At 38.4% G+C, this 27,532-nt stretch overlaps 1 protein-coding gene across 23 annotated transcripts in view; it reads right to left on the bottom strand.

The window, feature by feature from the left end:
* Positions 1–58: 58 nt before the first annotated feature.
* IQSEC1 (IQ motif and Sec7 domain ArfGEF 1) overlaps positions 59–27,532 on the bottom strand; it is a 692,283-nt gene continuing 664,809 nt past the window's right edge. For 8 of the 23 annotated variants that reach the window (XM_037903964.2, XM_037903967.2, XM_037903969.2 and 5 more), the window contains 7 exons: positions 26,877–26,906; positions 24,226–24,351; positions 19,712–19,811; positions 15,107–15,280; positions 14,217–14,393; positions 6,064–6,113; positions 59–4,733 (listed from right to left, as the gene is read on the bottom strand). In XM_037903964.2, coding sequence (XP_037759892.1) covers positions 4,131–4,733; positions 6,064–6,113; positions 14,217–14,393; positions 15,107–15,280; positions 19,712–19,811; positions 24,226–24,351; positions 26,877–26,906 — 1,260 coding nt within the window. In that variant the 3' untranslated portion in view covers positions 59–4,130. The remainder of the gene's footprint in view (positions 4,734–6,063; positions 6,114–14,216; positions 14,394–15,106; positions 15,281–19,711; positions 19,812–24,225; positions 24,352–26,876; positions 26,907–27,532) is intronic. The other 15 variants (XM_043550598.1, XM_043550596.1, XM_043550601.1 and 12 more) reach the window with 3 other exon arrangements.

Raw genomic sequence — 27,532 nt, 5'->3', positions numbered from 1 at the left:
TTTTCTTCCAGTCTGCAGAACTGATGTTCTTCCACTGCACAAAAATGAGAAACAGAAAGAGTTTTAAATGATTTATTTGATTTCTCCACATGATCACAGTTATAGTTTTACATCGATAGGGCCTGTTACTACTTACAAACAGAATGCATATTAAAATGAAAGCACTCCTTTCTTCCCTGCAATTACAAAATGGGTCTTGAGCCTCCCCAGAACAGAAGCTTCTTGTGAGCATGATGTTTCCTGAAGTCTTTAACAGTCTGCATTCAAGACCTAATTCTAACAGTTTAATACAACTCAAAGCTGGATTAAAGTTCCTAGCAGGAGATAGGTACTGTATGCAACCTCAAAGTGACTGCAGACTTATAGTAATACTAATTTACACACTATATACAATTTAGAGAATTATCTATTGCCCCTACTTGGTCCCACTTCCAACATCCTCCACCCCCTCCCCGCAATTTAATCTTGTTATTGGTTTCATTTTTCTTTTAACTATATACACACTAACTCATTTTGCAGGCAACAAGTGCAATGATATTTTACAACGGAAACAGCAAAATGCATGCTTAACTGCAGAAAACACACAGCTTCATATGGAACAGCAAGTCAACATCTAGAGATTCATTGTTTAAATATCTGCTGACTGTCTTTCAGCTCATTTTATCAAGAAACAAGAGGCTTCTGCTGCATGCAGTACATGATGGGAAAATCATTCTACACTGTATGTTCGAAGACTTTTTTTTAGCAATACAAGACGTACATTATATTAGGATGAACTTGGTTTTTTTACATAGTTGTACATTTCATGAACTTAAAAAAATTAAAAAACCCAAATACATATTTGATCGTTGTCCCAGAAAAGATCTGTGGTTTTTGTGATCTGCATTCTTTAGGTTTCCCTTTCATTCTTTCAAACCGACACTATTACTTAGCCTCATTATTCATGGGAACACAGAAACATGGGCCCCGGTAGTGATCTATGCAAATTTTTAATCAATAAGGAAATAGGACTAAAACCTTTCAACGTCTACTATTTCATTTTCTCCAATGCACACAGTAACAGAATACGGTCATCTTCTCATTCTAGGCGTGATCTGTGGTGTTGTGTGCAACTATTAATCTCAGATGTATTCTGACATGTTAGGCTGTTCTCCTAAAGTAGTAGTAGTGAGGTTCTTAAGACTTATACTGACACCAAGACGTTTGTTAAAGGTAATTAGTTCCAAAAAGAAAGAAATAATGAGCATACTGTGTTTCTTCTCAATGATTTTAAACTATGAGAAAGTTTTCAAATATTGTGCTCTTAAAAGGACCCAATACTTTTAGCAGCCACAAGATGGCCTCTGATTTTCCCTGTGGAATTAGTGGGCCTACTAAGTAGGCCCTCCCCAGTATGTGTGTGTATGCGCGCGCGCGCATAAAATCATGTGCAAACGGTTTCTTGCATGTACAAAATTTGTGACAACTTTTGCACGTCATCAATTGCACCTGCCAAAATTAAAACCTGGCCCACAGTGTAAATCTAAGGCTATTTGTTGTTACACCTTTCTTAAATGAACCTAAGGGGTAATGTGAAACCAAACCAAACAAATGTGAAATATTTCAGTGCTAAAATACTTAAGGCATTGCATGCTAACTAAACAACATATCTGGGGCCAAATCTTCCTCTCCATGGTACAATGCAGATCTCCAGTACATATTTTGCACTTGTTCAGCACACAGCACTTTCACTGACATCAATAATTCTGCATACAGAACAAGTTCAGAATATATAGTATGCGATGGAGAGGAGCATTTTCACCTCAGTTTTCATTAAAAGATGCGGTTTCAGAAAGACTTTTGTACCTGAATGGTATCGTTATCTTTTCTGGAACAACCTATAAATTACAGTTAGACTCTACTATTGGTACACAGGTATGAAGAAAAGCAGACATTTAAATATGTATCCCTTTACTTCAACTAATATCAACAGTAACACTGATGTATTTTGCAAATATACAATATGTAGAGAGTAGCCTCACACTATTAATGTTAGAGGACATGCAGACAATTCTACTTTCCCTTACAAGAACAGTATTTTTTAAACTGCAAGGAATAGAACCCCCGAGGGCCCAGATCAGCCTCGTAAGGCAAGACACAGAATTTAGGATAGCTTGAATGATATTAAAAAATATTTGTGTTATTCTCATTTCATGTAAGATTAATTTATGGGAGCAAAAGGGATCAAAGATATTGCACACGGGGGAAACAAACATGGACAGATTTTAGCAAAAGGCTAAACTCTAGATTGCTATATTTGCTCTTTATGAAGATTAACAAAGTGCTCAGTTTGCAGTTTTGCTGGTATTAGGATATCAACTGTAGGAGAAAGGGGGAGGGGAAAACCCAAATTAAAGATACCAAGAGTAACTCAATACGGAAAGTTCATCCTTTCCTTATACAACGCTACTATATATTTGTATTGTTCAAATAGACAGATCTGGTTCTTTTCCGACTTCTTTTTACCCATCTCACACGGGAACTTCTTTTTTTCCCTTCTTCAAGTTTTGCATTTTAGCTGGTGTAGTTTTGCAGTTGTGGTTCCTTTGTTTCTACCATTTAGGTGTAAAGTCCTTGCAGTGGCTCAAAATGCTGAAACTACAAAGTATGCTCCATGTATGACTTTGTACAGGATTCAGGGATACAAAATCTCATATGAATTTGCAAACGGCTTGATTACAACACAAACAACAACAGCACAGCCTGCTTTTATAGGATGTCTTGCAACTAATTGGAGTAGGACAGTGAGGGTTTGAGCATAAACTCAGCCTGCTGAGTGCTGTGTAAACTAACAAATGTGATGAGTAAAAATGGTGAACCCACTTTGCCGCTAGCATATGGCTATATGGAATTACACTACTAAAAAAACCAAAACCAAAACCAAATAACCACACTATACTAGATACTAAAATACACCTTAAAATTTTAGAGCAGTTCCATCTGGAAACACTGTCAGATTATAGGTCATTTTAACTGAAAAAATGAGCAAGTCATGGTAAATAGGAAAATGAAGTGACTGAGAAGGATGGGTGTTTGTAATTTTCATCATGTTTGAGATGAATGTTTTTGCAGTGTATGCATGCACCTTTCATGTAACTCTTCATGTGTGTTCATAAAATCATATGCATATAAAAGAAATGCGGATCATGTAAATTCACAGTTATCACAGCCTTTAAAGTGTCTAAGAATTTGTGTAACCAATGCTTTAAGATAACCAGTGGTAAATGGTCATCCCATGTTGCTACTGTATAGTTACTGCATCTTAACTAGTTTGCTTTCCTGAAATAGCAGAGCAGTTATAATACTGATTACATATGATATTATGTTAATAAAAATAAGGATTTATACAAAGCAATATTTTACTACAACAGTTAAATACTATGTTACTTGGCACATTTTAGTAATGATTGCTTAGAGTCTTAATATGTCTAGAGGACTTTTAAATTAAAATACTGAAATGTCTGAAATTTATTCCTAGCATTTAAAGTTTTTGGTCTACTCTTTCATATGCTATATTGTTACTGTCCTTCTATCAAGTAAGTGTAATTCCTTGTAAAGTCTATATTGCTAGTTTTGTGGACTGAAAAATTTGCTTTCCAAGCACAAATGTTAACTATACAGTATATATATATTTATATATATATTTATATTACATAAAGTTTACTTACGTACTTTCATCAACCATATCAGGTCTACTTATTTTTTTGCCTATTGACAATAAAAGAGCAAGAATGCAACACTTGGTTCTGAATCACTTTTTTTTTTTTTTAATAGGTTATGTTTTTATTATGCATGTAAAATTGTCATGGGATTTGGTGAAAAAGGAAGCTTAACTTGTATTCAGCAAGCAGCATGTTTTCAAGGCAATTGAAGATAAGGACTGGCCAGAAGGCAAGCCTCCGCTGAAGAGATAAGTAAAACCAATATTGATCACACTAATTCAAATGGTTCTATTTAGTAACAGCAAGTCCTTAAGCTTGCAGAAGTCAAAAATTGTTTGGCTGGGTAAAAATCCACATTTTATTTGCTGCTTCCTTTAAGTGCCTTTATAACCGTGCCTAAAACTACCATTATTAGAAGGACAAATACTTCTAGACTATTGTGCTGATGCCACTGTGTTTGGGCTTAGCGCTGCTTGAAGTGGAAGGAGGAGCTGACTGTCCATGGTGATGCTGAGCATGTTGGGAATGAGAAGAGTGCCCAGGGTGAGGGGGGGGCAATGGAGGGTGCGGAGGGTGGGTATGTTGTGAATGAGGGTGCTGCATGTAAGAAGAATGTGCTGCATGCTGGGAATGAGGCACATGTGGATGGTACTGGTGCGTGTGCTGGATGTGCTGTGGAGGATGATAGTGGTGATGGTGATGATAAGGGGGTGGGTTCTGCTGCATGTGACAGTACTGTGAATGGTGAGTGTGCACTTGTGCCTGCGTCTGCCCCTGCCCCTCAGCTGGACCTGCATGGTGCATGGCAGAAGGATGCTGAGAGTGTTGCTGATGCGGGATTACAGGTGGGTGCTGAGGCTGCTGCGATGGGCCAGATGGTGGATGGCCTTGGGAAGGTGGCTTCCCCCTTTTACTACCAAATAAGGAACCTAGGAGTGAGGAAGAGTTAGGCATAGCCTGGTGAGGGCGAGATGGACACTCTCGGGTTGATGTAGCTCTTCGGCGCATGTGAGGACTGCTAATGATGGACCCCTAAAAGAAATTAATAGAAATGAAAATTAAAAAAAAAATCTTAAAATATGTTTAAAAGAAAAAGTTCACACTGATCCATCAAGTCTTCCTTACATGCTCATATGGGCTGACTATGTTAAGTGTTATAGCAGAATTTCTCTTCTGACAGTTTCTCTCTTCAAGCTACAGTTTAGGCATTCATGCCCTTCTTGGAATGCTTATAGACATTAATAGCCATTATCTGGTTTCTCTTTTAATACTTTTATTGTAAAAATCTGATACTTAAATTAAGAGAAATGTCAATGAAAGATGACATTATACCTGGGAATTTGTTTTAAAGAAAAAATGCATTTTAAAATACCAGTCACATTTTTCTTAAAATAAAAAAGCTACATTAAATTAAACTGAAATGAACACACAGTAACAAATGTTAGTTACCATTCCAATTTCATAATAGATTTTTTTTTAAATTTAAATTTAAAAGTAGTTTTTTCTTATTGTAAACCGCAGTAGGGAAGGGTTGTGCTGCTTCATAAACCTAGCTTTATATTATATGTTAGACTGCAACAATACTTCTACAACTCATTTCAATAAGATTTCTACGTGGTGATTTTTTTCTGACCTATGGCTCATGTTCCCTACTATTTAGCCTTGAATTGTCTATTTAGTCTTTGGAATTTTTTTTTTTTTTTGAACAATTAGGGACAAAGCAGTACTTAAGAATAACGTGCTAGATTTAAACTGCAATCTACCCAACGCAAACACACACACACAAAAAATAAATAAATCTGCAAGCTGAATTCAACGACATGAACAGTATATATAAATGGTTTGAAGATGAATGAAATCTCATGAAATCCACATTGAATTCATCTGTCTTATTCATTTTCTCCTCCTATGCCCTATCTGTGCAATTCCATGGTATCATGACTGCAAACATTTAGCAATTTAACTAGAAAATAAGCAATGGGAATGGCTGAGCATGAAAGTCAATAGTTTTAGCTAGATATCAAACAGCATAGAACAGTGTACTGTGTAACGAAGTGCAAGTGGGCCTTCAGGCTGGGATCAGACCGAAATGGTGGCAAAAGGACACATGTTCATTTAACCATGCTTGCAGGAACAGAGGCGGGAACAAGGTTAGCTGAAACCAAAAATGGTGCTTGGTCTAAAACAAGCCATAAGTGTTTTTTAAGCTGGAATAATACAAAGTGAGTAGCCTACGCATGCATTTTATCTGAGGCAGGCAGGTTATATGTTAGAAGAAAGAGCAAAAAAATATGTATATAAAAAGAAAGGTTTGAAATGCACATCATCACATCCAGCTAGACATCAGTAACTTCCTACTTACTTCCATATTGCTGTCTAGCGATCCTGCACTGCTGCGACGCCCACGCTTGCCTGCCCAGGACATGCAATACCATAGATTAGAGACTGAGACAAGACCTGGGTGAGAAATATCCACTTCCCTGAATTACTATAGGAGCCTCTAAACGCAACTAGAGGGGCCTTGGGGGAACTAATTTATTATGGTAAGTTAGACCGGTATAGTAACTACTAAGGCAGAAACTTAAAGTTTAAGGCCATTAATTAAATTAAGTTTCTGTACCTATATGTATCCTATAAAGGACGATCCTTTTGTTTTGAAGCAAGTTGTCATCTTTACTGTGTTGTTGTTTTTTTAAAAGAATCTTAAAATATGTATATTTTAGTCTCTACATTTAGCAGTGGGGGTCATAATGTTCCCTGTTGGCTAGAGTTCTAATTGCTTAATTTCCTAGAAGCAAATTTTCAAATATGTCCATAAATCTGTTTTCCTCAAACAGTGTTGTGGGTGGTGTCCTTTTGTTTTGAATTATGGGGAACTTTCTGATTTCAGTGGGGAGGGGAAATGGAAAATCTCTGTCATCCTTTGAATGTTTTATTTTGAACCTCAATGGATTTCATATAATCTTCTTTCATGATGGTTAAAAAGAAAAATAACTTAAATGTAGCCATTGCATTATGGCTAGATTTTGTTTGTCTAGCTGTGCAGTGCTTTACATTTAGGTATTAAGGCTGACAAAGTAGTCGGGCCGAATTTTCCTAAGGTGGATGCCAAAGTTAGTTGCCCAAACTTTAAATGTGGAACCCTCAGTTGGCTTCTAAATACTGATTTTAGGAAGCTAAGTGCCAAAAAACAGGATGCCCAAATATAAGATTATGCACCCAGATTTAATAACTGGGCTGCCCAGCTAATTCATCAGAGACAATATGTGTATCTACATAGAATAGTTATTTTTATTGAATTTAACTTGTTGGATATTAAGCTAACAAATGTAAGAATGTTCTGTTCAGGGGATGATCAAACAAAGCTAACATCATCAGGATGACAGGTTTCAGAGTAGCAGCCGTGTTAGTCTGTATTCGCAAAAAGAAAAGGAGTACTTGTGGCACCTTAGAGACTAACAAATTTATTTGAGCATAAGCTTTCGTGAGCTACAGCATCATGCATCCGATGAAGTGAGCTGTAGCTCATGAAAGCTTATGCTCAAATAAATTTGTTAGTCTCTAAGGTATCATCAGGATGAGGAGTGATCAGCTTCTCCAAGCATCTCCAAAAGCCACATGCATTCCATATTTCTCTCTTGATGCCCCACCACTTTTCTTAAAAGGCCCAGTGTCACAGCAAACCTCCCTTCTGTATCGGAAGGCTTGATACAGTTCTCTTCAGAGCCTGCCATTGCTGCTCCAAAGAGTGTTGCTGGAGAGAAATGAGATATTCCTTTCCCCTTTGCTATGACCAAGGGTCCTACGTTTGCAACAATTCACAGTTCTCAACATAAACCCTTTAAACTGAGATTATGTGTTTGCAGATGAGCAATTCCTTTGGAAGAGCTCTTTGCCAAAATCTTTGTGGTACATTCTTTACTGCAGTTTTACCTTGCTCGAAAACATGTCAATACTGTATTGTGTGCCATGAGAGAGAAGCGGTTTTGATTATCTTAGAATTCTTATTGCCTAGTCAGAGGGTGAATTTTGCTCTTTGTTTATTGGTAGTAATGGTGCTGGTTGTGACAGTCAAATCACTCCTGCCAGCCAGTCCACAATCCTGAAGGAAGATACCCACCATTGAATGGGGAGATGGGTATTATTCTGGCAAAGGTGAATAAAAGTGGCCAGGCATGAAGGAACATAGAAAAAGCTAAGGTCTCCCACTGAAGGTAAAGCAGGAGTGAAAATGTTCAGATGCCACAGTGATGAATGCAGTATATGTGGACAGATGGGTGAGCATCTGTCTATGTACCTGAGATGACTGTGGGCAAAGGAATACTAGCAGAAAAAAGTGAAATCATATTTGTGACATCTATAATAATCACTACTGTACAGTAAAGAGCCCTCTGGTAAGTTCTTCCAAGAGCAAAGACATAGTTTCTTAAAAAGAAAGTGAAACAGGTTCACTATGGGCTGTAGACAGACAATCAGAAATGGAAATGACCTATTAGATCCTACAGAGTATTCCCTTGCCAGCGTAGGATCGTTTTATTACAAACTATTTTTCAGTGCTACATCCATCCCAGCTTAAAATGTTTTCTTTGAGCTGCAGTCTTCAAAACGCATTGCAGGGAAATGGTAACTCTAGGATAGAAGGAGCTTATTCAGCTGTTACGTATAGCATAACTCTACACTAGAATGATTATTAGCTACTGTGCTATAAAACTAGGTGATGTTTATCAAATTTATGACTCGTGCTCAGCAAGTTGAGTTTTACTTTTAACATTTTTGAAGGTCGTTACACAACACCGTTTCTCATTCCTCTCTTTGTAAAATTAAATTCCAGCTCTCTTTCCTCTCCTTTGAAAGTTAAATTCTTGTTCTCTTGACCAATTCACTTCTGTCATGGTTGGTAATGGACTGTGATGGTTGTATGCTGCATCATAAGGTGCACTACTGCAACATATCTCCACATGTACAAACAAGGTCACTTTAAACTCGATACACTTGAAACAGTTAGAAATTAGAATATCCTTACAGAGACTTGCAAATTCTGTGAGCTCTTACAGGGAATCATGAATGAAAATCCATTGTGTCCTTGCAGAAATTGACCTTAGATATGCAGAATGTTATAGGAAATGTTAAATTTCAGTTGTCACTACTGTACTGTACTTCTTGGGTCTATCTGCTCTATGCCAGTGAGAGGCATACTGAGATCAATGGCACTTCTTGTGATTCAGTTTGTGATTCTTGGCTAAAATAGTCTGGAAAAGGATTCAAATTATGTTCTTAGTGAAGCAAACTATTTTAACAGCCATCTACCAAATAATGAGTCACTGTACTAGCTTCAGCACGTTGTGAAAGTAGTATTCATGGGAGTGAAAACTGTTGCCATCCACCCTGATTGAATTGGCCTCGTTAGCACTACAAAAAGTAACTTTCCCTCTGTTGATATTCACCCCTTCTTGTCAACTGTTGGGAATAGGCCACATCCACCCTGATTGAATTGGCCTCATTAGCACTGACCCCCCACTTGGTAAGGCAATTCCCATCTTTTAATGTGCTGTATATTTATACCTGCCTACTGTATTTTTCACTCCATGCATCTGATGAAGTGGGTTACAGCCCACAAATGCCCAAATAAATCTGTTAGTCTGTAAGGTGCCTCATTGTTTTTGTTGCCATCTAGTTACCCAGAGGCCAGGCCTGACACAAGCAGAGGTAGTTCAAATGCCCAATACTACCTCATCGACATGCCACAATCATAATCTGCAAGGACCACTTCTAGGGGTCTTTTAATCCAATCTTTTGGTTGAGGCATGCAATTATGGTCTTGACCACTTGTGATTAAAAAACTCCTGGCTCTCTTCACTTTAGGAGCGTTATCCTTGGCACACTGGTCAAATTCAGTGCATGTAATTACATCCTGCCTACCTAAATTCCCCTTGCCTTGAAGAAGCGAATAATTTCCCCTCTATAAACAAGTGGAGTAGTGTTGGTGGCGGCTATATTTCAGGGGTGAGTGTGTGGGTGATCCCTGCATATATATATATTTTGCAGAATGCTTTGGGTATTTACATAAACACAAGGTACCAGATTTTTTTCATAAGAATCCACTTGGTTAAAAATGGGGTATATAATGAGAATCAATAGAAGCAGGCAATAGTACACACATCCAGAGACAGGAACCATGCTAGGCATCACTAACATCCAGTGGGGACAGAAGGAAGATGACAATGATAGCAAGGAAAGAGGAAACTTGTGGCATTAGGGTCCTGTATCTCCCCTGCATCACTTTCTCTATGGAAACAGATTCAGCCCTTCTGCTCCCCTGGAGATCTTGACTGCTAAGGCAGGAGAAGAGCTGTAATGTCTCAGACCCCAAATAGTGTTCGTTTTGCCTCCTTCCACCTCAGCCCAAGGGAGAAGAGTGAGTAGAGAAACTTTTAATCTCTCCCAGCATCATGTGGATGAGGGAGGACCTTAGAGCCTGAACCATTCCCCTGAAGACTCCTCCTACTGGTGGGTAAGGGTTCTGCAACAACATGAAGTCTGCTTCTGTATATGGAACATATGGGGTAATGAAGATCCCTGCAGTCTTTCCCCAGAGAGTAAACTATGGGCAAGAGGAAAATTGGAAAATACTACGAAGGATTACTAAAACCATCATATATTGGTTTCAAGGGCAGGAAGAGTGTTAAAAAAAAAAAAAAAAAAAAAAAGGACAACAAATGAAGTTTGGGGCAATATACAAGAACCAAAGGGACAATTTTTAAACTTGGGCTATATTTTATAGTTTCTAGCCCTTAATGCCAGTCAGTACTCATATACTATTACAGTACAAGTATTGGGGATATTTGCTGAGACTACCAGGAACAGTGCCCTCTTGCAGTTGTAGTAACAATAGCCTTGCACTTCTGTAGCACTCTCTCAAAGCATGTTACCAACAGGAGTGCATCAAACTTCACCACACCTCTGGAAGGAAAGTAAATATTTGTCCCCATTTTACACATTGATATGGCGAGTCAAAAAGAGGTTAAGGGCCTGATTTCCAGAGATGCTGAGCACTCCTAACTCCATAGAAAGTAACTGGGAACCACAGGTGCTCAGCACTTCTGAAAATCACGCTGTGACTTGCTTGAAGTCACCCAGGAAATCTGTGGTAGATATAGAATCAGAAACCCACATATCCTCCCCAGTCCTGTCTTTTAATCACAAAACCACTGTTCCCCCATTACTAATTGTGATGGGATAGTTTTCATCTTTCATATCTACGTGTAGGCCCATTTCAATATCATAAATGGAAGAAAGCTTTGGAATTGTCTAAAGTTCTCTTAGAGTTTGGCACAATCCATTCCTTTTCTAGTTGCGTTTTGTTTCCTTCAAACATTTTACACATGAATTTGGAATTCTACATTCTAGGGTAAATAATTATGTTTTTTCTTGACTATTTTTCAGTGGACAGAGCTAATCACACTGACAATTCAGGCTGACAGTTCAGTTATGAGCAACAAAAATGCTCACATTTTTCATATTTGAAAAAGGATGAAGTATTAAATGCTTTTGACTCATTCATGTTTTGTACCACAGCTGGCTGCCAGTTCCCATTTCTACTTTTTATTCCATGGCAGCAGATGTCAGATCAGAGAGAACAAGATAAGGGTTATTAAATACTAACCTTAAAACCCCCAAAGCCCCATTCACTTAATTTTTGCAAATACAACTTATGTTTTCATGGAAAAATAGCCAGCAGCAAAGAGTACCTGGTCAATATCAGATATTGTTTGCCTGTTGTGGAATTGAAGTATTGCTCTCCAAAAACCAATTTCAGCTTGTAGGAGGTGAAAGGGTCAAACAGTCTTTTTTCTCTTTAGATTTGAGACTTAATTTATTTTTTCCTTTTCAAGCATAGAAAACATTTTAAAGGCACTTTTCCCTACTACTATTCCTCTGTGATAGGTATGACGACTTCTGGCAAGGGGAAATTAGCTAATGTTTTCCAAACCACAGCTTCATCAGAAACCTGCATAGCCAAAACTTTCTTTACAGAATCAGATTCCCCTTTCATAGAACCATATTTTTAGAGTGCTTTCAAAAAAACCTCTGCAGTGTTCCTTAGGAAATTATGCACTGAACTCTGTGCATATGCAATTACTCAGTTTGCACATGTAAAATTGGATTTTTGCAGAATTAAAAAACCCCTTAAAAATCCAGTCCACTATCCCCATTTTCTATACAAACACACATACACACACAGTACACCCAGATCCTCTTTCTTTATCATCCTATATTTCATGCCATGGCAGTACAAACACCAAGAATTAGGATGAACTAATTTCAGCCCACCTTTTTCAGAAGTTATTTGTGTGTCTGCTGCTTTGGTACAGTCATTGAACCACAATGCCTCTGCTAACTGGTAAATTTTTCTTTGATTTTTCTAGGGGTCATCTGTTCCATACTAAAACAGAGTGAATCCCCCTAAGCAAGCTAAACTTAGAGGAGGTACTTGTAAACTCACTACAGTGATTTTGATGTACCACAGAAATAGTATGTACCCAGGGACTGAAAATGGTGTTTTATTAACCTAAATCAGGTGACAGGTGTGTAATTTTTCAAGTTAATTGCACTGCACAAGACCAAACAGAAGCTCTCCATAACTGTCAGTGGGTAAATATTAAAATTAAGTCGAGTTGGGTTGGGTTTAACAAATTAATCGATAAACCCTCCAGTCTGTAAATGATTTCTGCTTTCTATCATGGAAAAAGACCACTTTCAATAATAAGCATGCCAACAGCGGGCACACAGTTTTGAAATATGAAAGTTTTCATGATCAAGAGGAATTCATCTTGTTTATTGAACATAACCCTGTAAAGGGATTTATGTACATGGCAATATTTGGAAGACCGTGATGGAAAATTCCTTTGGGATGAAGAGAGTTAATCAGGAACCACGGAAATTGGTTTGTATAGCCATGAAACTCCCACATCCAGTAACATGGCTGTTCTCATTCTAAATTAACTTAAAATAAAACAAAAAATGATGAAGGTATCCATACAGCTTAGATTTAATAACGATGAGGACTTGGGCTTGATCCAACCCCCACTGAAGTCAACGGAAAGACTCTCACTGATTTGAAGTGGGCTTTGGATCAGGCCCCATGTCTTTTAATGAGGCAGATGGGTATAGAGGGATATAAACAGAGAGTAAACACAAGTGATAATAGAGGGGTGGTGTGTACGTATATGTGTGTGTGTGTGTACGTATGTATATATATATATATATATATATACACATACACACACACACACACACACACACACACACGTACATACGTACGTACGTACACACTCTACATATTCAATTTACCAGTGTTTTATTTACTGCAGCACAGCTAAATCCTCCTCTTTAATATTAAAAGGAAAGACTAACAGGGACTAACTATTCAAGATATATACAGTATTACAAAATTATGCCTCCACTTAGATCATACACCATTTAAAAAAACAAATCAAAATAAATAATACAGCCAGATAAAACATTTTTTTAAAAATTCAATTGCTGCTACTCTTATGGGTACTGTCAGTGTGGCGTGGCTGGTGTTACAGGTATAACTTCTATTAGCAATAACAGGAGCAGTGTGCCTAACATTTTAAACACAGGGCTGAACATTTGCCCCTGGAAGTCTGGAAAACATGAGGGTGCTAATTACTAATAATTAATGACATGTAGCAAAACAAATAAATAAAATAAAGACAGGCATATACCAATCTTTCCATTTCCATTTTTTGTAATGTATAAATATTTAGAAAACCCCATTTAGATCGGTCAGTTCCAATTTTAGCCACAGCAGCAGCTATGACTCTTGGGGACATTACTACTGTGCCCAGCAGGGCTTTTTCCTATTACTCTGGCAATAGTATTTTGCAAACAACAGCTTCAGCAAGAATTAGGACCTATGTTGTGCGTAATACAATGATGAGATATAATTCAGTTATACTGTGTGACTGATGCTCTATCACTCTAGATAGAATTTAGTAGGGCTTCACTCAATTTCATTCATCAATGTAGTACATGGGTACACTTAAGCACAAAATACACAGGAAGCAGTCATTGCATAGGGACCTCAGTGTTTTCTTTCTAAGTCTACATTAACAAGGAGGAAAAAAAATAAGAGAAAAAACAAAGGAATTCTAAGTGGGTTATTCCTAGCACTAGTCAACCATTTTTCTATAATACACTTACAATTTTTCCTCAGTCTCCATTCTCCTTTAAAAGTATACATACCAAGCTATAACAGTTTGATATTTTCAAAGAGTTTGTTCAGTAAACTAAAGGTAAAATAAAATAAATAAACAAACCCAACAATAAAACCAAGAACAAATGTTAGAAAAAAAAAAAAGCAAATAGACATAAAAATAAGCTCATTTGTGAATGGCGACAATGTAAAGAAGCAATACAGAAAGTTTAACTATCTATCACACTTCTTTGCACGCACTGGTATATGGAGCAGGGAATAAATGTGGTGCTTACCAGCTTCAGAGAGGTCTCTAAGGGAGCTGCTGAGTGCACTCCTTTTCAGTCCCTCCCCAGTGGCATAGCTGTCATCCAGGCAGGCTCTGTTCAGCGTCCCATTGCCAGATTCTTTTTTGAGGCTGGAGCACTGGGAGATGCTTGGACGTACCACACCTTTCTGTTTTTCTAGCTCAGCTGAAACAAAGAGAATGATTGTACAGTTCATAGTTATTGACTATAATGAAAGGGAGCCAATGACATGACAAGCCAAATATTATGTATCCAGAGATGTCAGTTTATTGTGGAGTTGAACTGTACATGGAGGAAGACTGGATCCCTGTCCTAGTAGCTTTATAACATAACATATGTGATGAAAGGATGTCACATGGTGGAAAAATAGAATATAAAATCCTATGTTTAGATAGATAGACAGATAGACATCTGCAGCTTCCAGTATGTTCATTTGCACAATGGCTACTGAAGCAGCAGCAAACATGATGCTTTTCAAAAGAATAAAGTTTGATATGAAGAGAAATAGAGTGAACGTTCTTCTAAAGCCCATCTCCAAAAGACAATACCTCTTTTTAAGAAGCCATTTAAAATAGCCCTAAAACTTAAGTACAACTTATTCACCGTATTTGGTACAGACCCACCCTCTACTTACTCATCAGTCAGTTTTTGCTGGTGCTTAAGATATATTTCCATTGCAATTACATAGTACACTAGCTATCAGTCAAAAGATCCTGGCAGGAGTTTTAGGAATCACTGTTTTATCTCTAAAATAATATCAAAGCCACAGATGGGGAGCTACATTATTTTAAGATTTAAATCCTGGTGGATTATATTACATATATCGTAAACTGATTTACTAAATGTTGATTAGTTTGAAAATGCTCTATTATATGTACCTTTGTACTTACACTCTATTCTGTGCTTTTCCATTTCTTGAACTTCTGCAATAGACTCTCTCAAGTCATCCGTAAATTTCTTTCTATCCTGAGGATTGGGTGCATTGAAATTTATTAGGACTTTGATATCTGCTCCTGGAACAGCTGATGTAAGCCTTATGCCATTTGGATAATCTGTGGGTGGGGAGGGGGAAAGGGAGAAAAGACAAGGCTAAATAATGTTTATTATCTTTAATTTTATTCTCTTCCATTTTTACTTATTTTTTCACTAATTCTCTTTGTTACCATTTCCGAACCCTGGACAGACGTCAGAGAAAAGCAGTTTTTACTATGACATTCAAAAACTCAGAAGGCCATTTTACCTGCTCAGAACCCAGATGCATTTTCTAAAGGAAGATAAATCTCACTGAACATCCTCATGGACAATAATAACACTAACACACAAATGAAATCTGTTTGTAGTAGCAATGCCAGTAAAAAAACAGGTTTGGCTGATTTGCTCAAAGGGACAACTTGTTCAGATTTAAGCTAACCTTGACTAAAGTAAAGTAAATCCCAGTCAGTATCCCTGGATTTAAAACAAACAAACAAAAAGGCTAACCAAACATGTCTAGTTTAAATGAAAACATTAACCCTAACATTACTAAAGACCTAAACAATACTGCAGCAAGCAAGCAAACACAATCTATTGAAGGTCTTTACAAATAATATATTTTAAAAATTGATCTAAAATTATATATATAGCTAGTGTGTTACATTAGTTTGATTCAGCAGGTTGCAAACAATGACATACTTTATAAATTAAGTTTAATATTCTTACTCATTATGGGCCAGATTTTCAAAACTTTCTCAGAAATTATGCCTGGCATCTTTGCACGTGCAATTGCTAGCACACTAACAGTCTCGTTTTGCATGTGCGAACCAGCCAGATGAACTATCTAGTCTGCACATGCAAACAACTGTAAGTGAAAAATTTACAGATGTAATTTGAGATAGCAGGTCAGGGTCGCCTTGAAAATGTAACACTTAGGTATATAATTATAGTGGACATAACAGAAAGAAAGCCTAAAGAGCTCAAGAGACAGAGGGGCTTAGTGAAAATGCCTCAAGGCATATTAGAACTTTCTATATATGGAACTGCTTAACGTAACGTTCCATAATAAATACTGAAGTATTTAAGCTTTATACACTCGTTCCCTTTAAGCACTGACAGTGCTGTGCAGCTTGGAAGAAAAATGCATGAGAAAATACATGCATAACTCTTCCCAACAGGTCTGATCATTTATATTCAATTGTCCTGATCCTACCACCTTACTCACGTTTGAGTGGGAGTTTTTGCTGAGCAAAGACTCTAGCACTAACCCTCAGAATTATAGATTCTTTTTGGTCATTTTGTTTTGGTTGTTTGTGAGTAAACAGGCAGGAATGTTTTGTATTAACCTCAGCTCTCCAATCACTTTTTTTGTTTAATGTTACCCACCAATGTCATGCTTCGAGGGAGTAAAAATGTGCTTACTCTGTAGGGCATGAACAGTGACATCCTGACCGTTATTTACAACAATGGGGATCATTTAATTAAAGGCATGTGTAAATGATGGGGCAAACAGCCCTTGCTTATCAGATTGTCTTCATTTTAATTCTTGAACTAGCTGCCTGCAGTCCAGTTGTGCATCTAACATAGCAGGTCTTAACAGCTGGTCACATGAACATCTGCCAGTTGAGCAGAAAGGTACACACACACACAGAGATATACACATAATGAAGATTTTCTCCACTACAGAAAACTATTTAAGTTTTTGCTTGAACTGCTGGCCCCTGGAAATGAGGCCTCACACAGTCTTAGAACATGTGCAATAAATAATTTAATAAAATGTCTTTTCTGAGCCATCCGACCTTATTTATCGACAGAAGGTCCCCAAATTGAATACTAAGTAAATACAGATCTCTTCCATGTATTAAAGTCCATGATCCATTACTCCAACACAGGGTGCTTCCAAGTGCACAACAAAATGGAATTCAAGCACTGTAGATTTCTATTTAAGCAGAACAACAAATCCTCTCTCATGGTCATTCACTCAAGAAACACCATCTGGTGTGCGACAATCTCTACCCCCAGCTGCCAAGGTCATTGTGTTCCAAAAAAAGTATTACACTGCCTTAAGAAGTGCAGAGTCAAATACAGCTACAGTTTACACAAAGACTTATGCACCATACATAGTTTCACCCAAAAGGGAAATCAGGCCATTCACCTTTCTTGGGTGGAAGAGGAGCCAACTAGCTATTCAGTTATAAACCAGAAAAAGTGCAGAACTAAGGGGGGGGGAGGGGAAAAAAGACATTCATAAACAACTGAGCATGGAAAAGTAAGGCAACTTGATAACTATGAGGACACTTAGAGAGAAATTCAAGCTAGTGAATTGCACATATCAGCTCTTCTACACAGACCAAACTCCCCAATAAAACTCCTATGCCCAGCACGGCTATCAATACAACTGAGATTCCTACAGCAGCAAACACTGAGATAAATAATTTAGGTTTTAGCTGGACTCCACTAAAAATACGCCGCTAACCTTAACATTTTTAAAATTATGTTTGTTTGTAAATATAAATGTTTTCCTTGTGGCCTATTTATGCACTAGAGATAAATGCCATACTTCCTTATCTGGAGCCAACAAATTCCATAATATATTTTACCTTTATCAACCGTGCAATGCCAATAATTTCAGTCGACTCAGCATCAGCCAAATTGAAAGGTTTCGCTCCCTTTGCGTTAGTGACACTGGCCTCAGAATGTTCATGAATCGCATTCCCTGAGAACAAGTTGATTCTGACAGCTGCAACATTACTGAATGGATTGATATTGGTTACTTGCCTGCTCTGCTGGCCCTGCAATACTTTGAGTTAGTCTCTTCTCACTCACAGGAGTGTAAGAGAATATGAATTTCACAGGTTACAGGGGACTTGACTTTCTCTTCCCCTGCTAATGTACTGTTTGCACATTCTAAGCTCTTTGTCCATAAATAGCTTATACACAGGTTAGCTGCACACTTTGGTTTTTAACTTCTTTGGAAAACTATTTTTATTTTGACAGTTTTTAAATAGTTTTGACAGGCTTTACTTTCCAACAAGAAAATGGGTTAATATAGCCCTGAAGTGTGCTTGTGAGTGTGACTGATTCTGTTGACTCATCTGCAGGATCTTTGAGGGATGGACACAACATCCTCTTCAGTGGGTTTGCTCCTTTCCCTTTAAGAAGCAACCCCAAGGCTTCTCCCATATGGGGACCTGCTCAATGTTCCTTCACTTCTGCAAGAGGCGACATATAAGGAGATGGCTTGGGCTGCAGCAGCATCAGTCTGTGGGCGGCACTCAAAGCTATGCTTAATTTCCGCTGACTCCAAGATACCATAGGTCTTTATGTTTACACAGAAGTGAGGATGCGGACAAGAGCCAAGAGGTTTATTGATAGCAAAAGGCATGGGGAAGCATCTCTAGGATTAGGCAAAGTCAGTAAGTGTGCCCTCTATTGAAGGTATATGTCTGATCTTTGCCAGTGTAGTTTGCAGTTGAAGTTATGTTAGCTCTGTAGCTGCTTCTGGATGCCCAGGTGACAGTGGAGGCAGACATCTATTTTCATCTATGACCAAGCTGCAGACATTCCTGTGTGATGTGGACTGTACCTGAGTAAGTCATGCCTTTGTAACCTCACAGCTAGATTACAGCAATAAACCGTAATTGTAACCCTTTAAAAAAACCATCTGGATTTTTCAGCTCATGTAAAATACACCAACTTGTTTCTTTATTTGGATGAGCCATTTGAGCATGTGACCTCATTTTCAGGGGTTATGGGAATGGCAGGCAAGGAGCACCTTGGAGAAACCAGAAACTATTGTACCACTGAACCACACTGGATTTGTTACACAGTTCAAGGTTTTGGCTATTATCTACAAAGCCATACATGGTCTGGGTGCCAAATGTCAGAGAAACCACTTATGTCCCATAGAAATAGCTATGCTTGCTGTTAGATTGCTATTGCTATTGATTCCTGGGGTTCAACTCTCCAGGAGCAGTGGCAAGATAGTCATATGGAAGGCCCCCTCTGGCTGTCTCCTGGAGACTGAGTTTGATACATCTGATGGGCGAAGCATTTAAATTACCCCGGGAACACCTGGGGACAGGAGATGCAGGTTTTTAATACAGAAACTTCATCTAACTATATTTTGTATTTAATCTTTTAGGTATGGAGTTGAGTTATAAATCAGTAAAGATATTAAACAAACAAACAGCAGCTGAGAGACTGTTTTACTCAAATCGGTCTCTCAGTCATTATTTAGAACTATATCTGTTAATTACAGCTGAAGAAAAAGGATACACCAAATTTGTCCTCACTGCATTCAGAAACACCATTCTGAGGCAGATGTGACTCCGATCCTTAAGCCAGAAGTCTCTTGACAGTCCTGCTATTTTCAAAGAGCATCTTGTATTTAATTCTAGGGCTAGTTCCAGCACATACTGACTTCACCTCCTAGACCTAAGAAACTGATGGGCAGCTCTTCATCCTGATATCAGAAAACCATATGGAGAAAAATAGAGAGAAAAACTTACACTGATTCTCAAAAAGAAGAACTTGCATTCCATAGAGGGAAAAGGACTGTCGAAAACTGTACGTGACCGAATTCTTCTTCTTTTGAAAGATCTTGGTGACCTGAAAATATCAATTAAAAAAATACAGACAAAATAAGAATGTGTTCTTTGATCTGAACATCAGTGGAAAGTATTCAACTATAATAGTGAAACAATTCTATGCACACTACTTTAATTACTCTTGGTACTGGCATATCAGAAATATATATATATTTTACCCAAAGACAGCTTCCAGTCTCCAATACAGTAACTATTTGCTACTTTTGCTTTTCTTTTTTCCCCCTCCTGCACTGGAACCAGTCTATTGGGATATGATTCTACAACCTTTGCTTGCAGACAGATGAACAAGGCTTGAAAAATGTACATGACCCCTACCACCCAGAGGGCTTGGGATGAAAGTATCTGTGTGTTACCATATCTCCCGAGGCCACTGCCCCTAAATCTTAAAGAAATGAAACAATTACATATTGTTTATTGAATGTAATTGAAACATTCACAATTAGCTTACATTTGTCATACATATGTCATTCATCCCTTTCTCTGCCACATAGTTGTTTGTCTCTCCTACTCCCCCCAAAAATCTCTCAGTACTTGACTATTTCTCCCTTCTATTACCTTATTCTATCAGCCTCTTCCCTCCCTCTGCTACCCTCCACCCTCATTCCTATTCACTCCCTCTCTTACTCCTCATATGTAGAGCCTAAGAGGTTTACCAGACACTTAGGGTATGTCTACATAGGCCACATGAGTGAGTTTCCAAGCTACTTCTGCCACCTCCCTCCCTAGGCTTCAGAGCCAGCGCTCCAGTTTGAGCCGCAACTTCAAAGTGCTGTCTACACAGCTGTTTTTAGAGAGAGCTAGTGTGAGCTCCGCCACCCCAGGTCTGTCGACCCAGGCTGAGAGGCTCACTTCCACAGGCTGTGCAGATTTACCCAAAATAGCTCAAGGACTAAACCACTCACTAGTCCAGGAGCTAGTCTCAGATAAGAAACTGAGCCAACTCACAGGAACGGTGGTAGGATTCCTATCAGTGTGTGGTCGGTGGGATTATCTTAGCCTCCCATTAGATGGTATCTGATAAGTCTGAAGCACGCATCCCTTCTGGCTCTTAGACGGCAGAAAGAGCTTTTCCTCTTTCTGTCCCCTGTACTACAATGAGACTGCAGAGAGGCAGAACAGGGCACGGGCCTGGAACTCAGGAGACCTGGGTTCTATTCTGGGATCTATTGCTGACCGGCTGTGTGACCTTGGCCATGTCTCTTCACCTCCCAATGCCTCTGATTCTCCTCCTGCCCTTGGTCTGTCTTGTCTGATTAGACTGTGTTTGTACAGCGCTTAATACACTGGAACTCTGATTTTGACTGAGGCCTCTAGGCACTAAAGAAATACAAATAATAACTAAATAACCTGCTCTTCAGCAACTGTTTTTGGGACCTCCTCCACCATAACTAGATCCTGCCTCTGCTGCAGCTCACAGCTTGCTCAAGTTGTGGCAGAATAAAACTGATTCAGTTCTTGTTAATTTTAACTTCTGGATATAGAGTTCCCCATTTGCACCACTGGTAACTAACGAGACTCTGGTCAGTTTTCACTCTGATACAATTTGGCAAAGCTATTAGCATCAGACTAAGGGAGACAAGACACAGACTGTTTGCAGAGGATGACAATGTTGCATTGATTTACACTCATGATCACATTTGGATCTGAAGGCTGTTTTTCTGTTTTTAAAGGAAAGCCTGCCTTGTTCAAGCCCTGAGTAAGGAGTACAAATTATAAATAATGAGCAGGCAATGTACCTTTATGTTATCACTCACAACAAAATATGGCATACAATATCCAACCAACTTAATTCTCCAGGTAAAAATCAAAATACATTCAGACTACAAAGTACTACAAGTGTTCCTGTTTTTGAAAGTAATTCAACAAAATGCTTCCAAGCTGTCACTCCTTTTATTTGTATTTTTAAAAGACACTGGGTCAAGCTAAATGTATGCTGGGAAGGAAAGTCAACTGTAAAACATATTTCAACTTACTCAACTTATATTCAAGGGAATAGACACGTCTAGATCATAACAGATCAACTGAACACAGATCAATAGCCAGATTAATTACCCTTTCCTGTTTTATCTCAATAGCTAGATGAGCCTTTTTTGAAACAGGTAAACTGGAACTATCACAAATATTTTTTGCAACAATAAACTATTGTACCAAACCACTTTCTTATAACTAATAGTAGTAACAAGAAAGAATCTTCAGGTTTCAAAGAAAATCATAGAATGATAATTGTGGGACTGGAAGGGACCTGGAGAGGTCATCTAGTCCAGTCCCCTGCATTCATGGCAGGACTAAGTATTATCTAGACTACCCTGACAGGTGTTTGTCTAACCTGCTCTTAAAAATTTCTGATGATGGAGATTCCACAGCCTCCCTGGGAATTTATTCCAGTGCTTAACCATCCTGACAGTTAGGAAGTTCTTCCTAATGTCCACCCTAAACTGCCCCGCTACAATTTAAGCCCATTGCTTCTTGTCCTATCATCAGCGGTTAATGAGAACAATTTTTCTCCCTTCTCCTTGTAACAACCTTTTATGTACTTGATTAAATATATATTTAGGGGATTATCAATGATTATGAGCAAGGCTATGTTTTAGTCACAGATATTTTTAGTAAAAAAGTCATGGACAGGTCATGGGCAATAAACAAAAATGCACAGCCCTGTGACCTGTCCATGACTTGTACTATATACCCCTGACTACATCTTGAATGTTCTGGGGGGGCGCCTGGGCTGCTGGTGCTGGAGGAGCTTCGTGGTGCCCGCTGGTGCTTGTGGGGGATGCTGCGGGGGTGCGTGTGTGTGTGTGCACACGCGCGCACTCCGGGGCGCCCATTGGAGGTCGGGGGTGGGAGGCCAGCCAGGACCGCCGCTGCCAGTGAGGGCCGACCCGGGACCACAGCCCCCAATGCTGCTGGCGGGGAGTGCCCTGGGACTGCTGCTGTTGCTGGGGGTGGGGCAGTGCGGCTGGCTCCAGGGCTGCCCAAGCTGCTCGGGCAGCTCTGGGGTCAGGAACACCTGCAGAAGTTACAGAGGTCCCAGAAAATCACGGAATCCGTGACCTCCATGACAGACTCGCAGCCTTAATTATGAACAGTTGGACATGAATTCTTCCTAGACAAGTTGAGGCTCAAGATCATATTCATGGATCACTAGAACACAATTTGGATTTTAAATAGCGTCTCCGATTTTATCCATGAATCTTATTTTTTAAATGCATTTGAATTATAAAAACCCAGGCTCCAGTCCCATGCACTGGGTGTCATCCTACATATAAATCAAACAGTGCACAATACGAAACAAAGGAGTGCTCAGCCCATCTTGACTCAAACAACTACTGACCAGCTAAAGCCAGATAATAAAAATAATCCAAAGCCGTGGCTGGTATCCCTTTCCAAAATGCCTGGGGAAAATGACGGGCTTAGATGTAATGAGGTATTAATGATATTCATGCAAGCAATACATAGCCTTACAACAGGTTTTTTTTCCTGTAGATTTGCTAGAACTGTTTTAATTTATTATAAGGATAAACTCAATTAGTAGAACTCAATTTCTAAAATTCAACGTATTTGCACAGATATACTCACTACTCAGACAAGAGCTTCCCCTTGTAAACTAAACTCTTCTATTTCCTCCAAGGGGTGTGTATGTGTGCATATGCGATGGGAAGGAGAACCTATGTTGCAGATAACTGGAGGATACAAAATCCTTAGTTTACAGCTGTTTAAATTCATAACACTGTGCCTCTTAGCACATATGGCCTCTTGGGTTTTGAGCTGTATGCTCAAACAAATTTGTTAGTCTCTAAGGTGCCACAAGTACTCCTTTTCTTTTTGCTGACTCCCATGGAAATCAATGGGAGTTCACAGCACCAAGCTCCATCCAGGTAGTGCTCAGCTCCAAGAAGGACCAAGGGCCAGATTTTTAAAGGTATTTAGGTGCCTAAAGATGCACCTACATGCATAACTCCCACTGAAATCAAAAGAAGTTAGGCAACTAGGCACTTCTGAAAGACCCGCTAGGTACCCATCTACACCTTTGACACCCATGTATCTTTAAAAGTCTGGCCCCCAGCCCTTAGCAAGATCTGAAAAACATTTGCATTTTAGAAAGCTGGACCTTATAAGCAAGAAAATCATCATCATGTCACAGAAAACCTGGTTGATAGTGCTAGTAAAGCTCTCTAGCAAAAAACCCTTCAGCCATGGTGCCAAAAATATGCTGATAAGACTATCAGGGCAAAGGTTAAGCTGTCTCCCTTGAAGCAAAGATAAACAAATGAATGGCAGCAGAAATCTAGCAATGAAAATATAGTTTTCTACACACTTCATAGTGTACTTAAGAAGTCTCTCTACTTATCAGAATCTGTGTGCTAATAAAAGCTTATCTTAAGAAAAAAAACATTGTATCTGAAAATACATACCACAAGGAGGTCATTAAATAAAAATATTTCTCGCTGGTGCAGACCAAGCTTCTGAGGTTTATTTGGGTCTGGAACTTCAAACAACCTACAGTAGCAAACAAGTCTCCGGTGGGGTAGAGAGAGAACCTATGGTATACAGAAAAGTACAATGCTGATCTCAGTTAATAAAGAGTATCTTTCTTGCCTGAAGTCTTTATGATTATGTGAATACTTCTAATATCTTTAGTTCTTTAAGACCAATAGTAGACTGTTTTTCATCACAGGATGAATAATATAATAACACAGATATATCTGCTGCAGGGTTGCAACAGATCCACAACATAATGAAATCATTAGGTCAGATATTCTGTAGGGTCTTGTATCCTGCACATTGAAGCCAATGGGAGTTTTGCTACTGTCTTCAATAGGAGCAGGAGCAATCCCTAGTTTGTATAGCTATAAAACACTGAGTAAAATAAAGCAGAAAGAATGATCACAAAGCAAAGTGTTTCCATTTTGCTGCACACTTTTAAATATCTAATACCAAATAACAGGGGATGCAAAATTATCTCACCTTTTGTGAGACGGCGAATACACCAGGCTTTGGTGGGTTTGTTTTTAATTGTTTAATTCTACCTATGCATTTGTAACATCAAGGAAAGGTGGCATGCACATCAGGAAAACATAAATGCATTTTCAGTCTGACTTCTTTTCTCATGCTGATAAGAAAACCAATTTTAACTTCCCACTTTCCACCTTGAAACATTCCTGCCTACAGCATCTACAGAAAATATAGTTATTCTGAACCTACTGAGACTTCATGTCTTTCAAATGCAAATAAGATTATTCTGCCAATCATATTAAAAAGGGATGTTTTAAATTTATATTTTCATATAAAGCATAGAATATTCCTTTGCACCTAGGCTTGTTTTTCTTATTTTAATTGAACTATTTTATTACAACCTCTGATTCTGTACAGGAAGAATATGGTTTATTAGGCCAAGGAAGCTGAAAAGCAGAGATTATTAGTAAGTACACACTATTTCTCTAAATCAGTGGTTCTCAAAACTTGTTCATAGTATGGCCTATATTTTAATATAGAAACTGATAAATGGACACCTTCCCCTCCTCTTTGTCATTTCATTGGGTGAAATCCTGGCCTTATTAAAAATCAATGAAATTTTTGCCACTGACATCAATCGTGCCAGAATTTCACCCCCAATACCCCTGTGGCATTATATTAATAACATATTCTCCTGGGGTTTTTGCCAGGGGAGGAGAGTTTTAAAACCTGGCTAATGCTCTACAGGAATCCTGCTAGCAGAGAATGCTAGAGAAAAGGTGCTGAACCAGTTTTCCCTAGAGGTCACCCTTTCCCACTTTTGGTGCTGGACTAGCTGTTGTGGGCTGCCACCAGAGAGGGTTTAGATGTGGGTTAAGCCCCCCCAACTCCAGATAGACTTACTTCCCCTTGGGGCTGGCAGCCTGGCATCTGCCACTGCAAGATGACAGACTGTAAGGAGTAAACTGAACCTAATTAATTTAGAATTAACTACAGAGACCTACATATGGAATTAAACTGAAAGGAAAATGTATTCATTCTTAACAATCAACAGAAGTGTCCTCCAGAGCATTTCCGTAGTCTGCAGGCATTGCTAAACAAACACCTAGGAAGTACTAATAGATACTTTCATTAGACTATTGAAAAAAAGCTTTCCACCACTCTAACAAGGCTTCCATGTTGACTGCTCATGCAAGGACAGCAGGAGGCAAGCAGATTAGAAGCAATGCAAGCGAGAAGTAATGGGGAAGTATATTCTCTGGATCATCCTAGAATAAAATAATAATGCAAAGGAAAATGATCATAATAAAAAAATTATTAAGAGTCAAATTTGTAAAATGACATCTAATCTTTTGACAGAAGATGCTACGTTGTACAAAGCTAAGTCAGGTGATGGGGAATTAGCATTTATATTTGCATTTTAAAAAATCGTTTTTACTATTATTGGCAACACTAGCCTGAATTAGAATAAGTGGAACACTTCATTAGGAGATTCAATTTTAAGAATATAATTGAATTTGTGTGGGACTTCAATTTTTATTTAATGCCTGTTGTACTCATCTACCTTTGAAAAGAGAGTTGCAAATTAATTGGCAATATCCTCCTAACAAACAAATACTGAAACATACTAGGAATAGTTGATAAAGTGAGAGCTAGGTGATACGGTGTGCCTGTTGGGGCAGAATCAGTGCGATTTTCATTTTTGCATAGGGTACCCTACATAGATAGTCTGGTGACAATTTGCATTAGTAATGCACAAATAAAAAAAGACAGAGCATGAGAAAAAACAAAATCTAAAAAACTCTAGGCAATGAATTATAAACAAACTACACGAAGTTAATTTAATTAATTAGTTAGTTTAATTCTTAGCAAATCTTTATACCTTAGAGGATGAACTGACTTCTGCAGGAAGTGTTGGCGTGTTTTTGCTAAGTCAACAGTGAGAAAAGTTTGCTTAAAAGATAAATAAACTGAAAGAAGCCTACATTTTGAAAAAAACAAAAATACAGCAGAAAAATATTAGTGTTAGTAAGGGATAATCCTGAATATTAAACTGCTTCTGATTAGTGTGGTTTATAAAGCATGAATCAATATGAAAAGGAATACCTACACAACCAAGTCCATGATGCAGAGATCCAATCTACAGTAGAAAGACACATACAAGTTTATTAAACTTCAGAGAAACAGTACTGTATCATAGCAAGTAAATACTTCATGGTCTTTCTACTACTTACTTGACTAAACTCCTATAAAGTAAAAACAAACATTTCTATGAATATATGTGGCTATTTCCTGCATTCTCTTTCACACAGTAAAAAAATTCTCACCAAATGCACCTGATTCTATGAAAAACCACTGCTTCCAGATAGGCTGTTAAGTGTCCCTGACTGCATGAGCTCAGCACACTGCAGGATCATGCCCTGTGTCTAGAATGCTATGTGCCTGAATCAGACAGGAGCAGAAATACATACAAATACTGTCAACTGAAAGTTTTATATGACAATAAATATGACACCCCCCCACCAAACACTATAGAACAGTCAAGAAGTTTTTCCTTTCCCCCTGAAGCACATGGTGTAAGACACTATTCGCCTTCGGATATTTGGTGACACCTTCCCCCCAGTTCTTCCAGGGGGTCTTCAGTTCTCTTTCATGCCTTGATTCCCCTGCTTTAAACCAACTGGGATAGTCTCAGGTTAGATAAATAATACTTAGCACTGATCTTCAAAGCTCTTTACAAATAATTGGGCAAATCTTGAGATCCTT

The sequence above is a fragment of the Chelonia mydas genome, chromosome 7 (genome assembly GCF_015237465.2).
Source record: "Chelonia mydas isolate rCheMyd1 chromosome 7, rCheMyd1.pri.v2, whole genome shotgun sequence".
Taxonomy (NCBI): Eukaryota; Metazoa; Chordata; order Testudines; family Cheloniidae; genus Chelonia; species Chelonia mydas.
The sequence above is the reverse complement of the archived record's forward strand: the minus strand, read 5'-3'. Positions and strand labels throughout refer to the sequence as shown.